Source organism: Lampris incognitus, chromosome 19 (assembly GCF_029633865.1).
Source record: "Lampris incognitus isolate fLamInc1 chromosome 19, fLamInc1.hap2, whole genome shotgun sequence".
NCBI classification, from domain to species: Eukaryota; Metazoa; Chordata; class Actinopteri; order Lampriformes; family Lampridae; genus Lampris; species Lampris incognitus.
The window spans coordinates 20,372,459-20,389,079 of NC_079229.1; the positions used below are offsets into that span (position 1 = coordinate 20,372,459).

Below are 16,621 nucleotides of genomic sequence, written 5' to 3' on the forward strand. Positions count from 1 at the left end.
ACTCTTATTACCTATAATTTCTCAAAAACTGACATCTCAAATATTTGAGGGAGTATTATTTGAAAACTAGTTTGGGTTGAATTCTTAAACATGATATTTTTATATCTGTAAGCAGATATTGTGATATTTATCAATATCATGTAAAATTCCCTGTTTATCATGATAATAATATTTTCCGTGTTGCCCAGCACTATTTAAATGTACCTGACACTGTTTCTTTGCAAGCATTCTCCTTTACCTCTTCTGTTATTTTCCTTGTATATTCTGGAATAGGTGAGTAGATGCCACCGCCTTTTTCTCTGTTCGCCTTTCTGCTGCTTTATCATCGCAGGTGTGATTTACACATTCTGTCCCACTTACACATCAGAGGTGCCATTCATAAATGAATCATTGATATTGTTCTTATCTGCACCAGTGAGATATACGTTCCTTTCAAGCAACGAGGACACAACCAGCCTAAACCAAATGTCTTGCAACTAAATGGTTGCAACAGCGTGCCATCGTGTTTAAATCTATTATCAGGTGTTGTCAACTCCACGCCTCTTAATCCGTCCGAAATTTCTGTCTCCATATTCGCAGTTCGCATCTTTCCATCCCCAGAAGTGTGCAACCTGGGTGTCATTCTGGACGCCACCCTCTCATTCTAGTCAAACATCAAATCCATCACCAAATCTGCTTTCTTTCACAATAAAAACATCTCCAGACTCCAGCCGTCACTCTCAGACTCCGTGGCAGAGACCCTCTTCTGTGCCTTCGTCAGTTCCCGTCCGCGTTGTTGCAATGGGTCCCTGTCCAGGGTACCCAGCAAAGCCTTGTACAGGCTTCAGTATGAGCTGAACTCAGATGCCAGGGTTCTCAACCGCACCAAGCCCTAGCAGCACATCACCCCCACCCTCGTCCACCTTCACTGGCTCCCGGTCAAGTCCCGCATTTCCTGCAAAATCCTCCTCCTCACCTACAAATCCCTGCATGCCCTTGCCCCCCCAGTACCTATCAGACCTCCTCCAACTCTATATTCCAGGACACGGGCTTGCTTTCCATCCCCCACACCAGCCTGCAGAGTTCTGGGGGACAGAGCCTTCAGTGTGGCAGCCCCCCCACCCTGTGGAGTGCTCTCCCTGCAGAGATCGGCAACGCTGCTTCTTTGGATACTTTTAAATCTTTTGCACCCCCTCACTTCTGTCATCCCTGGCAATCTATTTTTATTTTTTGTTCTTACATTATTTGTTCTGTCTGCTCCACTGTGTAAAGCATCCATGTGTAAAACATATCTCCATGTCCCTTGAAAGGCACTCTATAAATTTATGTTGTTGCTGTTGTTGTTGTCGTCGTCATTAGTTGTAGTCACTCTTTCTTCACCAGAGCTCCCTACTCTTTTTTTCATCTGTCATTCGTTCCCATCTCATCATCCCGCCACTGCTTTCAGCCATCTATCCTCCTCTCCTCCCTTGACCCTGCATAAGCAGTTAACAGAGACGGGGGTCGTCGCCATGTCGACGGTCCAGCCTCAACCAAGCATCCGTGTCTCCCCCCCCCCACCCCCACATAATAGCGTAGCCACGTTAGCACACAGCTGTTCGTGCAAGGCCCCTATGCCCCGTGGTGTGTGCGATTCAACGGAGATGTCTCCATCCATTAGTTTATGCCTGATGTCACTCGGCTGCCAGTATGCCTCCAGACATTAATGATTATTAATGGGCGCTCACCCTCTTCATTGCAATGGAAGCTCATTTTTCTCTCTCTCTCTCTCTCTCTCTCTCTCGCTCTCTCGCTCTCTCGATTAACGCATATATAGATATGTCAACATCACTAACTGACGTTTGTTTCTTCCTTCTCATGGCTGAAAGGCATGCCTGGCATTAGATTTGTTCTCGGGTGCCGTAAACACTTTTCCCGCCTTGTCCCTGTAATCTGCTGTCAAACTGCAGTCGATAATATAAGGAGTCTCAGTCCTGATAAGGTCAGACGTAGCCTTGAAGTTTCGTTTACTTGAGATTGTACCGAAGTGACCTGTCAATTCCCCCCTCTTGCCACGTCCTCTTCTCTGCGTCTCATAGTTTATAATTAGATAATGAATCAGCTGAATGACGGTCATGTGCTTGCATAATAACCTGTTTGTGTGTGCGTATATTTGCGTGCCTGTTTGTGTGCAAGAAAGAACAAACAAGAGGTCCTTATATCTGGATGAGATGATTTAAAAAGTCGGGTGACTGTGTCTGTGTTGGACAGAAAAAACAAAATGCCCGAACACGCATGCACATGTGCACGTTTATGTCTCAGTAATAGGCAGGTCTTAAAGTGGTCCGTAACTAGTTTTGAGTGACTGGTAACGTTTGTCTCTGGATCTCACGGTCACACAGCATCAGCATTCAGAGCACCGCCCGGCCATTTCATCCATTCAGCCCTCGGCAGCTTCTCTTGAATGATGCCCTTCATGGCCCCGACAAAAGCCGTGAGTGACTTCTCCCCATGTTTTTCAAAGCACGACTTGTCTTGAATGATGGGCTCCTTTCCATAACCGTTACCTCTAATTGAGATGGACTGCGGCCCAGAAGAGCAGTCTTTTTCTCCTGGGGTTTTTTTTTTCTTCCCCTTTTTGGGAGTTTTTAAAAATAATCTTGACCTCAGCGGTGCAGAAAGTAAGTGAGATTCATAGGTAGACTTTGTGGTGTTTACAAGTTGCTGGTAGATGTGAGCCCAGGGTGTCCATCAGCGTGTGGAAAAAGACAATATATCGTTCTCAGATGAACCATAATAATTACCCCTGATATGTTCTGTATTTCAAAATACGTTTCTAATGAGCTGACTCTATCCATCCATCCATTATCCAAACCGCTTATCCTGCTCTCAGGGTCGCGGGGATGCTGGAGCCTATCCCAGCAGTCATTGGGCGGCAGACGGGGAGACACCCTGGACAGGCCGCCAGGCCATCACAGCCCCCCCCCCCACACACACACACACATTCACACCTAGGGACAATTTAGTATGGCTGATTCACCTGACCTACATGTCTTTGGACTGTGGGAGGAAACCGAGCACCCGGAGGAAACCCACGCAGACACAGGGAGAACATGCAAACTCCACACAAAGGACGACCTGGGATTACCCCTAAGGTTGGACTACCCTGGAATTCGAACCTAGAACCTTCTTTCTGTGAGGTGACCACAGTAACCACTGCGCCACCGTGCCACCGTATTAACTTCAGAGGTATAGCTGTAAATAGTCTGAGATTGAAAAGATGATTATCACAATTCGGCATCAGTTATATTTCTTTCTTGGATTTAGACTATCAAAACTAGTTGCATTGCAGAATGTGATGCTCGGCAGAACTGTAATGTTCCTGCACCACTTCATATCCATACATGCTAGAATTTGACCAATGCATCGTCAAGGCATGAATACTGTGTAATGACCGCCCTCAGCCACACTTATTTTTCATTACAAGTGTCTGTGATGTTCGACTCAGCCAAAACGTGTCAGTAATGTTGTGGCCAATTAAACACACAATGCCGGGCCCATAAAAACAATTCAGCCCCCCATCAGCGTAGCTGTGTTTGTGACATTTATTCCACTACACTAATTAAATGGGGGTGTTCATGGGCATAAGCATGGATAATTTATACCAACAATTGCCTCCCCTACACATTCATCGGTGCTGAAAGTGGGTTGACGTACCACTTAAATCACTTCAGTTTGCCAGACAAAGGTACAAACACAAGGAACACGAAGGTCTTAATGCATTTTGTAACTGACCCATAACCTTGCTAAGTTTAGTACCCTGTGAAATGCAAATGGAAGAGCACATCATACATCACCTCTTGGTAAGGATGCGGTCTATTGTGTCTGTTGCAGCCGTCCTTTTATCGCTCCTAGTTGTACGTGTTTAATACAGGGGCTGTAAGGGGAAGTGTGCTGATTAGGGCTCTGTGTGTGTGAGGGATTAGGAAGGAAGATGGGTTTGCAGCTTACTCAGCGGTTAACGAGACCCTTGAGGACTGAGTTGCCATGCAGCTGGAGGACCGACACCTTCTGTGGGGATCGGTGGCCTGGACATAAAAGGTGGAGTGGTGAAACGGACAAGAACCGCTTTGAAAGCTTAAAAGGCTACGTATAAGATGTGCAGCACCACGTGTCGTTCTTTTACAAGTGTGCTGTCGTGTCACCCTTTGCTTCAGCGCTTACAGATCTTGCCATAGTGTCATAAGGTGTGTAAGGTGTCAGTGCCAAGTCAAAATATGACCCATCAAGTGTGAACTCAGTGATCAGACTTTGTTGAAAAAATCGCGAACAGAAATGAAAAGTACCTGATGGAATGATGGTTTCCCTACTGGTTCTGTTTGCAGTATAGCCATACTTCTGCACTGGATGCTGTCGGGACTTATTGCCCATTGCTTTTGCTGTGTGGTCATGCTGACATAGTTGCCTGCTTGGCGCTGATGCTGCTGATAAACCGCACCCATTATAAAGGCCTTTCCTTGCTGTTTAACAGCCGTTTTCATGTGTTAGGGGAAGCATAAACTGGCTAACCAATGCTGAAGCCCCAGCCATTCGATTAGTTTGTCTCTGCAGAGGCACTTATTCATATTTAGGAATGTGAAACTCCTGCAAAGAGCTAAGGCCATCTTAGTGGGACTCCCCTTGTCGTTCATGTTTACCTCATTCAAATCTCAGTGTTGGAGAATGGATATGATCCTCGAACATAGACACAGGCAATGAAATTTTTTAAAAAAAATGCCGCTGATTTACGCAAGCATTTCTGTCAGCACTTTCTCTCATTTTGCTGCCGGCTCTTTTCTGTTATTAATTGCACGGAGGTCTGAACCATCCACCACTTCTCAGGACTTCTCAAGCCTTTATTTAATCTCAATGGCAGCGCTTTAATTCATCTATTGATGAATTAATGCATTGATGTTGAATAATAGTCTACTCATATTCTGACCACAAGTTATTCCACACGTTGGTCTGCAGAGCACTGAACGTGTGCTCCTCAGCAGACCACATCTAGGGCCCTGTGTATCAATCTTTACTATGGGCAAATTTGTGCATACACACCCATGGGATTTTTTAGCCCTGAAGTTTGTCTCAGAGACCAGTGTAGAACCCGGGTAACCCCTGAATTTAGACACCGATTGGCTAACACTGATGTCTTTGCAGGCCTGGGTGATTGCTCGTTGCAAGAGATAGACAACAGATGGTAGGAGGTAGGAATTACAAATAACCATCATGCTTTGCTGCTGACGGTCAGACAATCTTGAGGGCTAAAAAATTCCATGGGTGTGTGCGTACAAATTTGCCCGTAGTACCGATTGATACGTGAGGCCCCTGGCTACTGTGAAAGAGACAGGCCAGAGTATTACCTTTTAAAAATCCATTTCACTCATAAGAGGAGAGTGTAAATGCAGGGGTCTTAATGTTTTGCACACCAGTGTGTATCTCTAAAAGAAGAAAAGCATAGTCAACATGCACTTGCCGTGTTGATTGAGGAAAATAGCAGGTTTTTGGAATAAACCAGGTTGCTCCAGGCTCTTTCTGGTAGTGAATAGCTTGCCAATAATGTAACCTTTCCCTCTCCCTGCCATGGAGATAAGTTCATTGTTGCTTTTGTCTCAGCTTGAGGAAATGCAAACACTGCTCTGTCATTAGCAATGGGTCTGTCCTCAGCTGCTATCAAGGTTGCATTTGCATGCAAATTTCAGACCGAGGCGGCATGCCAATTGTGCAGTAACAGCAAATTAGTCAACGGGAGGCTCATTGTCTTTGATTCACATCCGGTAAAAAAAAAGCCTCCCTCGCAAGGTTTAGCTCCCTTGTCGCTGTCCCTCCCTCCCTTCTCTTCCTCGCTTTGTAATTGCTTTAAGCTAAATTTAATTTGTGATAATCGGCAGAAAGATGAGCCTGTTGCTCTGGGTGTCTGCTTCTTTCTGCTGTGTTGGCCCACCAAACCATTTGATGTGCCGACACCCACTGTCCTTTTTCCTTGCCTTTCGCCAGTATTTGATATTCTCTAATACAGCAAAGATTTCAGGCGTTATAAACTTGATTTGGTATTAATTCCCCCCGCCGATCGATGCAGATTCAGTTCGCCTTCAGGTGAATCGGAAATCTGCAAAATTGAAACAGAAACTGCCTGCAAGAATACTTTTTTTTTCTTTTTGAATAGGTTGAAAACCGCTGCTTCGTTCATTCAGTGTTTGAAGTTTTGAGTCAGGCTTGCTAGAAGAGAATATGAAGCGTGAACACACATAATTATACTGTATCTACGTCATATCTGTTCGGCCTGTAAAAGCATATCATTTCTTCATATGCAGAGGTGTAGTTTGGGATTAAGCACATCCTGTGATTCCTTTTATCACGTTTTAAGCAATGTGTTCCTAGCAGCACCTGTTTTAATGAGGGACACAGAAAAGTGTGTTCAAACCCGGCACCAATGTCCCAAGGTGCACTTTAATAAATCAACAACAACAGTACATTGTGGTGTGAAGGGTGCCTCCCAGTTTAAATTGCTGTTTGTGTCCTCCTCTTGACCCATGGCTCGGGGAGGAAAGCACACGTGACAGTGTTGTAGATGGCTATCCCTACAACTGGTTTTCCCTGGTTTGTCTATTTTGGGCATCCTCGAGCCGAAGGCCTGGTGTGTTGTCTTCTCTGTCACAATGTATCATTTCCAGTCCATCCTTAATCTGCCTGGTTTACTCACCCCAGCCGTTGCCAGCTGTTTGGAAAAGGAATTTCACTCAACTTTTTTCCTTTTTTTCTTTTTTTTTCTTTTTCCCGCTTTTTCTCCCCAAGTGTATCTGGCCAATTACCCCACTCTTCCAAGCTGTCCCAATCGCTGCTCCACCCCTTCTGCCAATCCGGGGAGAGCTGCAGACTACCACATGCCTCCTCCAAAACATGTGGAGTCACGAGCCGCTTCTTTTCACCTGACAGTGAGGAGTTTCACCAGGGGGACGTAATGCGTGGGAGGATCACGCTATTCCCCCCCAGTTCCCCCCTGAAAAGGCACCCTGACTGACCAGAGGAGGCGCTAATGCAGCGACCAGGACACATACCCACATCCGGCTTCCCACCAACAGACACGGCCAATTGTGTTTGTAGGGACACCCGACCAAGCCGGAGGTAACACAGGGATTCGAACCAGCGATCCCCGTGTTGGTAGGCAATGGAATAGCCTGCCACACTACCCGGACACCCCCATGATTTTCACTCATTTGTAGTTCTGAAACACTATTATTCCCAATGCCTTAAATGGTTCAGTATGCATTAATCAGTCCTTGTGTATATAGCTGAAGATTGTTGTGTTGTTATTCTATGTTAAGTACACTGAGAGCCACGAAACCGGAGTCAGATTCCATATGTGTGTGCAAACTCACATAGCCAACAAATCTGATTCTGATTCTGATTAGTCATCATTTGTTTTTTTGCCCATAGAAATCAAATGGGTGAATGTTCGTCAGTCGTCACCCTGTTAATTGTGCAGACACTCAAACTATACAATGAAGACTGATGGCTCTAGATGTTATTCCCTCTTCGCTAGCAATGCAGTTTCACCAGAAAGTTTGTATGTCGTTTCCCCATAACGTTTAAAAATTACATGCTTCAAGGAACGGAGTCAAATGTACGTTTATGCACTCTTGAGGCTGTTCTTGTGCATCGCTGGCTTCCCTTTTAGGGACAAGGTGAAACAGGGTGAACTAGGGTTGGCCAGTGTCCATTTTTCAGTGATGAATTGAAGAAAGAAAAAAACACGTTAGCAGGGACTGGGGGGAGCCATCTTTGCTACACCACCATGCAGATTCACAAATGTGGTTATGGCAGTCTTCCATTGTTTACAGTTGTCTGTATATGTCTTTCTAATAAAACAATCTAATCTAATCTTGTCTACATACAATTGTCTATGTAATTGCTGACATTTTATATTTCTTATCTTTTTTGGGGGGGTGGGGGATTTTTCCACCCTTTTTCTACCCAATTATATCTGTCCAATTACCCCACTCTTTTGAGCCGTCCCAGTCACTGCTCCACCCCCTCTGCCGATCCGGGGAGGGCTGCAGACTACCACATGCCTCCTCCAATACATGTGGAGTCCCCAGCCGCTTCTTTTCCCTTGACAGTGAGGAGTTTCGCCAGGGGGATGTAGCACATGGGAGGATCACGCTATTCCCCCCAGTTCCCCCTCCCCCTGAACAGGCGCCCCGACTGACCAGAGGAGGCGCTAGTGCAGCAACCAGGACACATACCCACATCTGGCTTCCCACCCACAGACACGGCAAGTTGTGTCTGTAGGGATGCCCAACCAAGTCGGAGGTAACATGGGGATTCGAACCGGCGATCCCTGTGTTGGTAGGCAACAGAACAGACCACTCTTATCTCTTTTATGTCTTATTTATTCTTTGTATGCACCGTTGGAGGTTGACGCAATGGCAATTTCGTTGTGCTTGCACAATGACAAAGTTCTTGAATCTGTGGTAAGCTGGCAGCACGCCAAGGCAAATGTTCTCTTGTTCACAGTTTCCTTTGTACGCAGTTCTTTTTCTGAGAGCATTGTAGGCTGTGAAGGTCCAGCTGTAGAAAATAGGGTGCTTTGAGGTCGACGACAGGTTCCTCCATACAACGGCTTGTAGATGGTTAAATTTTAGATGGGATTGCCCATTCAAAGTGTCTCCATCTCTGGCGGCGACTGTCTTGAGGCAAATCTCGCAGATCACTTCATCCGAATTTGCTGGCTCTCCCTGGTCATTCGGCCGGAAACCAAAATGCTGCCAAATTGCAGCAGTAACATTTTCTTTGGTCCTAACTGGCAAGGCGGCGGCCCCACACTTGCTGTCTTTTGCTCTACTGAGGTGAAAAGTTCCAATATACCTGCATGTCACACCCCAAAATGTGATTCTCTTCTTAGCAGGTGTGCAAAAAAACTTAGCCTTTAGTTTCTTAGATAGAAGTGGCACAGACATTTTGTCGGCACTGAAGTGGATACCGTCATTATTTTCAAATACCCCTGGATGCTGTGTTACTGTTGTACTGCCCAGCCCTAGGGTGAACTTGAAAAGTCAACAGAAAAGGGTGACTGCTGCTGAAACACATCATCATTTAGCGTCATTAAAATACAGAACTGAAAACGATGAGTAATGCCATCCTGTCACAAACAGACATGTGAACCAGACCTTCATTTCATCCCAGCCGAGTCCATAACCTCCTGTCCTTCCTTCCCCATTATTAACCTTCATATCTACAATCACATCTATTAATCTTCATATTTACAAGTCTCGTGGGTATAGGAGTGTGCTTTTGAGTGTGTTTGCACAAAATCAGTGATTTAACGCAATGTACACACAACACACACTTTTTGTGTTGTGTGTACATTGCCCTTATACGTTTTAATTTCCATGCCACACATGCATATCTAAATAGATACACACACAAACGTTCTTTCAGCCATCATTTGCTCCTTTTAAGGCTGGTTGCTGAGTCTGGTGCCATGGAGATTGGTGTCCATTGAATCATTATTTAGCCATGCAGCAATGTGTTGCCATGCAGAGTGGTGTAGCCAGGATTCATGCAGCAGCGATCTGAGAATAGCAGTCGGTGAGAGGGAGAGCTTTCCAGTTGGCCCTTTGGCAAAATGATTCAGCTTGGTCTTTCTACCTTTGTCTGTCTGTCTGTCTATTTTTGTCTGTCTGCCTCTATCTGTTTGTCTCATAGTCTATCTGTCCCTTCCTCTTAAGAGGTATAAGCAGCAGTTGTTGCTGCTAATCTTCCAGGATGTGAGGTTAAATGCTAACTGAGGATGAACATTCACTAAACTATGATCGGATTGTTCACTCTAGTCTGTCTTAACAGGCCTTTGGTCCCTAAAATGGTGTGGTATGATTTTGTTCATTAAGGTAAGATTATTTTTTGTGACAGGACGTCAGTGCTCCTCTTGTCAAAGACACCTGTGGGCATGCAGAGTGCTTTTCCAACATCCCGGAGGACTGAGGAAGCATTTTCCCTCCTTTTCAGGAATTAGGAGCAAGGTATAAGGACTGCTTTGCCAAACGTCAGTCTGTTCTTCTTCAAGATGAAATTGCCCGTGCCCATGTTTTTCTCTTGCCCCACCCGTTGAGCCAGCTAGCGCTGGATTCTTTGAAGTCTCTAGGTTGGGTCGGTTTGCATTATTGATGCTGGGGGACCGAGCTGCAGTGCTGGAGGCTTTTTCTGCTCCATTACAAGGCTCCCACTGGACCACAGCACTAGCTTTGAGCTGAGCCCCGCTTCACCCGAGCTATCACAGAGCTACTGTAGCTGTTCACTAACACCCGCCCCCAGTGCAAATGCTTACCGGCGCCGCTATCAAAGACCTGTGGATAACATGGGCTGCATTACAACTGCTGCTCCCCCGTAATAGTCACTCACCAGCAGTTGACCCCATTAATAGATAAATGTACACACCAAGACCTGCCCTAACCTTATTCCTAAACACATTTTCCAATGCAAAGAGGACAGTTATGGTATGATTTATTCAACCATGTAAGTCTTCCAACCTTGATCTTTTTCATGATGCCTGACGGGAATACGACTGCAAGAGAAACCTAGACCTTGGAAAACAAACCAGTTTTTGCCACATTTTGAGTTGGTGTAACACTGTCCCGCTTCAGTGCAACTACGATTATATGGCCCAGTCAGTTTTCACTGTAAACCTGCAGCAGCTGCACATTAAACAATTTGCTGTTCTTCAACTGCTCATGGAGCTGATATGAAGGCATATGTAGGTTTCATTGATCAGGATTGTGCACTTAGATTTAACTCCTAAAATCACTCTGCCAGGAAGCCTTGGTACATAATGTCCAGCCATAAGGCAGACTGCTGTATGTTATGCTGATGGGTACTGTCACGTGTCATGCGGTGTAGTTCGCCTGTGGAATCACCGTTCTCGGTGGGGGAGGGTGGGTAGCAAGTATCTCTGGGGACATTTTTTTTCCCCTTTTGGTGTTTGTCACTCATAGCACTCTGCACAGGCTGTGATGTCATTTACATATTCTCTCTCTCTCTCTCTCTCTCTCTCTCTCTCTCTCTCTCTCTCTCTCTCTCTCTCTCTCTCTCTCTCTCTCTAATGTGATCATGTGGGATGTTGCCCCTTTCCTGCACACTTTCTCTCTGTCTCTCTGGGATGTTTATCACTGCAGTGCCTCTGCATCTCTCTCTCTTTCACTCTTTCTCTCACTGAAGTTTCCCCGTTAGAGAGCCATTGTCACAGCAACAGCAACAGTACCAGCATACCAGAGCAGCCTCCTCCATTAATGCTCTGTCGTGTCAATCAACTCTGTTATTGGTCAACATACCTAGTGTCACTTCACTCTTCGACTATTGGCTACTGTCCTTTCTTTTCTTTTCTTTTTTCTCCCCAATTGTGTCTGTCCAATTACCCCACTCTGCCAACCCGTCCCGGTCTCTGCTCCACCCCCCTCTGCTGATCCGGGGAGGGCTGCAGACTACCACATGCTTCCTGTGCTACATGTGGAGTCGCCAGACGCTTCTTTTCACCTGACAGTGAGGAGTTTCACCAGGGGGACGTAGCGTGTGGGAGGATCACTTCATTCCCCCCAGTTTCCCCTCCCCCTTGAACAGGCGCCCTGACTGACCAGAGGAGGCACTAGTGCGGCAACCAGTACACATACCCACATCCGGCTTCCCACCCCCAGACATGGCCAATTGTGTCTGTAGGGACGCCTGACCAAGCCGGAGGTAACACGGGATTCGAACTGGTGATCCCTGTGTTGGTAGGTAACGGAATAGACCTCCACGCTACCCAGATGCCCCAAGCTGCTGTACTTTCAAATGTTATCTATGGCACACGTGCACACACACACACACACACACACTGGAGCTTTCTCAGAAGGCACCATTGTTGTCGTTGTAGATCTCGGCAGCTGTTGTTGGCTTTGTAAAGGTCACAGTGAGAGCCTGTCAGAGCGGCATCAGCACATCTCGCTCTGGCAGGGGAAAGACGCTGCATGAAAGTCTTATAGGTTTGATGGTTTCGGCTGGATTTATCGTTTATTTTGGCTTTGCAAGTCAGATTAGTCACATGAGCTGATCCACAAAGCAGATGGTCTAGTCTCAGCTTCGGAGGCTGATCCAAGAGGGCTACATAAGCATGATGTGAGGCTGCAAAACTGTAAGAGGTTATGAAAGTGATTAGCTTTGATGATGAAGCCTCATCCTCTTGTTATATCGGAAAGAAAAAAAATACAGAGCTGTGCTGAAGGCTTTTTGTCAGAGAAGGTGACTGCTTCTGGGAGTCTGGGGTCATGGTTGCTCATTCTTAATTGCCAGGACATGCTGTCATCCACGGTGTAACAAGATCATTTCACTGTGAATGAAGTTCACATGATATACAAATATTGCTCGCATGTGTTTTAGTGCGTAACATTGATTACAAGTTGGCAGGAAGGCAAGCCCTCCAAACTGGTCATTACTGGCTCGTCTCTTGAACTAGGTAGACTCTAAGTCAGAAATCTTTCAAGACAAAGTGATTTCCATGGCAAGAGCCAACACAATCTAGCACATTGTACACACTATGACTATTTCAGAAGTTGTTGTTTGGCAGTTTCTTTGAGTTCAGTCGCTCTCAGAAAGAGGTAGGCCATGCACCGTCATCAACTCTGGCTTCCTCCTGCAGTCCAGAGACATGCATCCATTATCCAAACCACTTATCCTGCTCTCAGGGTCATGGGGATGCTGGAGCCTATCCCAGCAGTCATTGGGTGGCAGGCGGGGAGACACCCTGGACAGGTCGCCAGTCCATCACAAGGCCCATACACACACACACACACACACACACACACACACACACACACACACACATTCACACCTAGGGACAATTTAGTACGACTGATTCACCTGACCTATATGTCTTTGGACTGTGAGACGAAACCGGAGCACCCGGAGGAAACCCACACAGACATGGGGAGAGCATGCAAACCCCACAGGATGACCAGAGGACGACTCCCAAGGTTGGTCTACCACGGGGCTCAAACCCAGGACCTCCTTGCTGTGAGGCGACCGCGCTAACCACTGCACCACCGTGCCGCCCCGAGACATGCATGTTTAAGTGAAATTAAACACTCTAAATTGCCCGTAGGTGTGAATGGTGTGTGAGTAACTGTGTGAGGGCTTTGTGGTAGACGAGCAACTTGTCCAGGGTGTCTTCCTTTCCTTTACCCAATGCATTCTGGGACAGACTCCAATTCCCCATGACCCTGAATTGGATTGAGTGAGTGTAGACAGTTGATGGATGGATACTTGTGATATGTTGTATACATGGGCAAAACAGTAACATAATGACTGTATGAGAGTGTGTTTCGTTGTCAAGCAATTTAGTACCTCGGGGCTACCTGGCAAGCTGTAGTACTCAGTTCTACAGCCAAGTCATTAAATCAGTCCAGAGTATTTAGCATTTACCCAGAAGGCTTGCACCCGAGGCTATGCAGATCTCCACTAGGCGTCTGGGTCTGCATGTGTCCGGCACGGCTGAGAGTAAGGAGAGGGGGGTGTGCTAATGTGGCTCGGCTTTTGTACTTGAGGATTTTTTTGCGGGGTGGTGAGCGGGGGCTCCCATTGCACTCCCTCAGAATTGGGTCAGGGGGATTAATTTCCCAGACTGGCTGGCCAATTGGAGTTAATGGCTGATTAGTATGGGAAGTTTCAGCTCAAAAAAAGTGAACCCACCCAACACACATACACACACACACACACACAAACACACACACAAGCCGAAACTGGAGGCAAGGTGATACGTCGGTTTTTACATGCTGGGGGTGTCTTTTGAGGATGCCTGTAAATGTGAGCCAGGACTGGGAAGTCGTTTTGACGCTTTTTTCACTCTCCCTCGAGCCTGGGACAACACTTAAAAAAATGTTTTAAAAAATAAACATTGCTTCTTTTTTTTTGCATTATGCATAGCAGTATTAAAGGAGTTAGTGATTTTCACCACATATACAGCATGCAGCTTTTAACTTTCCAAGCTAAATTGAATTATTTGTCATATGCGCTTGAATTTTTTCCCTTCAAGAGTAATCATAAAAAGTAGAGAGATTGCTCGATTTAGTTTTCTATCAAACAATAAGAAGATTTTTAGCCTCACATGACTGATGGGCCCGATTTACTTTACATTGCATACTTTGTATTGTGGCTATTGCACGTGTACGTTGTGAAGACAATTGTGAAACTACATATTGTTCAGCCCTACTCACTGTCAACACTGGCCATTGCTTTGTGTAGAGATTTTCTGTCTTGTTTTTACCTTTAGTCTCATGCAGCTACTAGTATTTAAACTATCTAATTATAAGCACTACAAATCATTTCACCAGTGTCATAGTGATATCCATCTCCATGTCACGTCTGTTAAAATATATAGCATCATCCTCTTAACGTAGGCCTGCCACAACTGGTCGCTTGACTTTATTTATTTTACTGCCGCCATAAACAAGTCAAAAGCAGATATTGGCGTTCTTGTTCAGGCGGGAGCATTTCTCTCATGGACATGTTGATTGCAAAGTGTTTGAGAAAGTCTGTCACCCCTGTCTGGACACCCAGAGTGTATGAAAGCCTGTGCAATTCTTCCCCGGTCCTTCACGTTGCGGTTCAGTCTTGACCCCTCATCCGCAGCTGTGGAGGCAATGGCAGAAAAAGCTGGGAGTGTAAACTGGGGTTGGAATGACCTTGAGCAAAATGGTGTCACAAGGTTTTGGTTGACCTGTCTCATGACTTAATACAGGGGCTGTCCAGAATGCTCTCTGGCGTCCTTCGGTTGTGTTGAAATCGAACAAAATCTCCCTCTCTCTGTGTGTGTCTCACACACACACACTCACTCTCTCACACTCACTCTCTCACACACTCTCTCTCTCACACACACACTCTCTCTCACACTCACTCACACACTCTCACACTCACTCTGTCTCACACACACTCACTCTCACACACTCACACTCTCTTTCTCTCACACTCACTCTCACTCACTCTCTTTCTCTCGCACACACTCACTCTCACACACTCTCACACTCACTCTGTCTCTCACACACTCTCACATACTCTCACTCACTCTCTCACACACTCTCTCACTCACACACACTCACTCACTCTCTCTCTCTCACACACACACACACACACACTCACTCTCTCTCACACTCACACACTCTCTCACACACACTCTCTCTCTCACACTCACACACTCACTCTTACACTCGCTCACACTCTCTCTCTCACACTCTCTCTCTCACACATTCGTACACTCACTCTCCCATACTCACACTCTCACACTCACACTGTCTCACACTCACACTGTCTCACTCTCACACTCCCTCTCTCACACACTCTCATTCTCTCTCTCGCACTCACACTCTCTCTCTCCCTCTCTCTCTCATTCTGTTTCCTTCCCCATCTAATAATAATGAAATGGCATTTAAAAAAGGAACGTCTTTCCCTTGGGCTCTTGCTCCATCTGCAGTGCATCTGACAGATAGTGAGGTTCCTTACACTATCTTGGCTCTCAGATGTGTTGGAATAAAGAAGTACACTTAATTAGGTCTTTTGCATCTGCTTCTTCTTCCCCTCCGTTTTCCTCTCTCCCTTACCGTCTACGCTTTTGTCTTTTCTCTCCGCCCTCTGGTGTACCACTGAATCCTGTCTGCAGCTTTCAAAGCGGTGCGATATATATCACCATAGAAGAAGACAATCGAAGCACTGCAACTGCTTACCTACCATCATCTAAGCCTTCCTGAAAGCAACACGCCGCATTTACTTTTTGCTTTTGTTTTTTGGTTTATGTTTCCGCATTTAGCAGTTGAGGTGGCGTCTCCGCCGTTGAAACCACACAAAGAATCGCACAAGTATAAATACCACAAATGGTATTGTACATCTCGGTGCGCCAGCAAACATGATTGAACCGGGTCCAACGTGCTGTCAGTATTAACCTGCCAAATCTCCTATTACAAGAATTCCCTTTGTTTTAAAATGGTCCCATGACTCTCAGGAGAAATTTTAGAATTTTCTGTGGTGGCTATTTTAGGAGTCGCCAGATTTGTGAGTACTGCATTGTCTCTGCGGGGATGTTTTCATGCTCAGGAGGATATTGTGTCTGAGAGTGTTGCTTAAACAATCCAATCTAATCTACCTAATTCTGACCTAAATGTTTCTCCCTCCCTCTATTGCTGCTCACACACAATCCCTCCCTCAGTCCATTCAACTCAATGGGTTTCACTTAACCCGATTCAGTTTAACGCTGCTGTTAAAGAGGAGTAATGTCACTGCAGTAAAATTATCGATCAAACAATGCAAAATGACACAGGGGTCAATATAAAATAACTCTCTCTCTCTATATCTCTTGCTTTCGCTCTCTCTATTTAGGTATTGGTAAGAATGTCATCTGTGACCGGACCGCCACACCTCTGGATGCCTTCCGAATGATGTCAGCTGCACAGTACTACCCTAAGTTGCTGAGCATCATGGGTAATGTGCTGCGTTTCCTGCCAGCCTTTGTTCGTATGAAGGAACTAGTGGAAGAGGGATACATTGGGGAGCTGCTGGTCTGTGAGGCCCAGGTATGAGTCGAAACAAGGATGTAGTCATAATACTATTGATT

At 45.9% G+C, this 16,621-nt stretch overlaps 1 protein-coding gene across 1 annotated transcript in view; it reads left to right on the top strand.

Annotated features, from left to right (window-relative positions):
* gfod1 (glucose-fructose oxidoreductase domain containing 1) overlaps window positions 1–16,621 on the top strand; it is a 40,903-nt gene that overhangs the window by 18,407 nt on the left and 5,875 nt on the right. The window contains exon 2 of the mRNA XM_056299597.1: window positions 16,387–16,580. Within this exon, the coding sequence (XP_056155572.1) occupies window positions 16,387–16,580 (194 nt within the window). The remainder of the gene's footprint in view (window positions 1–16,386; window positions 16,581–16,621) is intronic.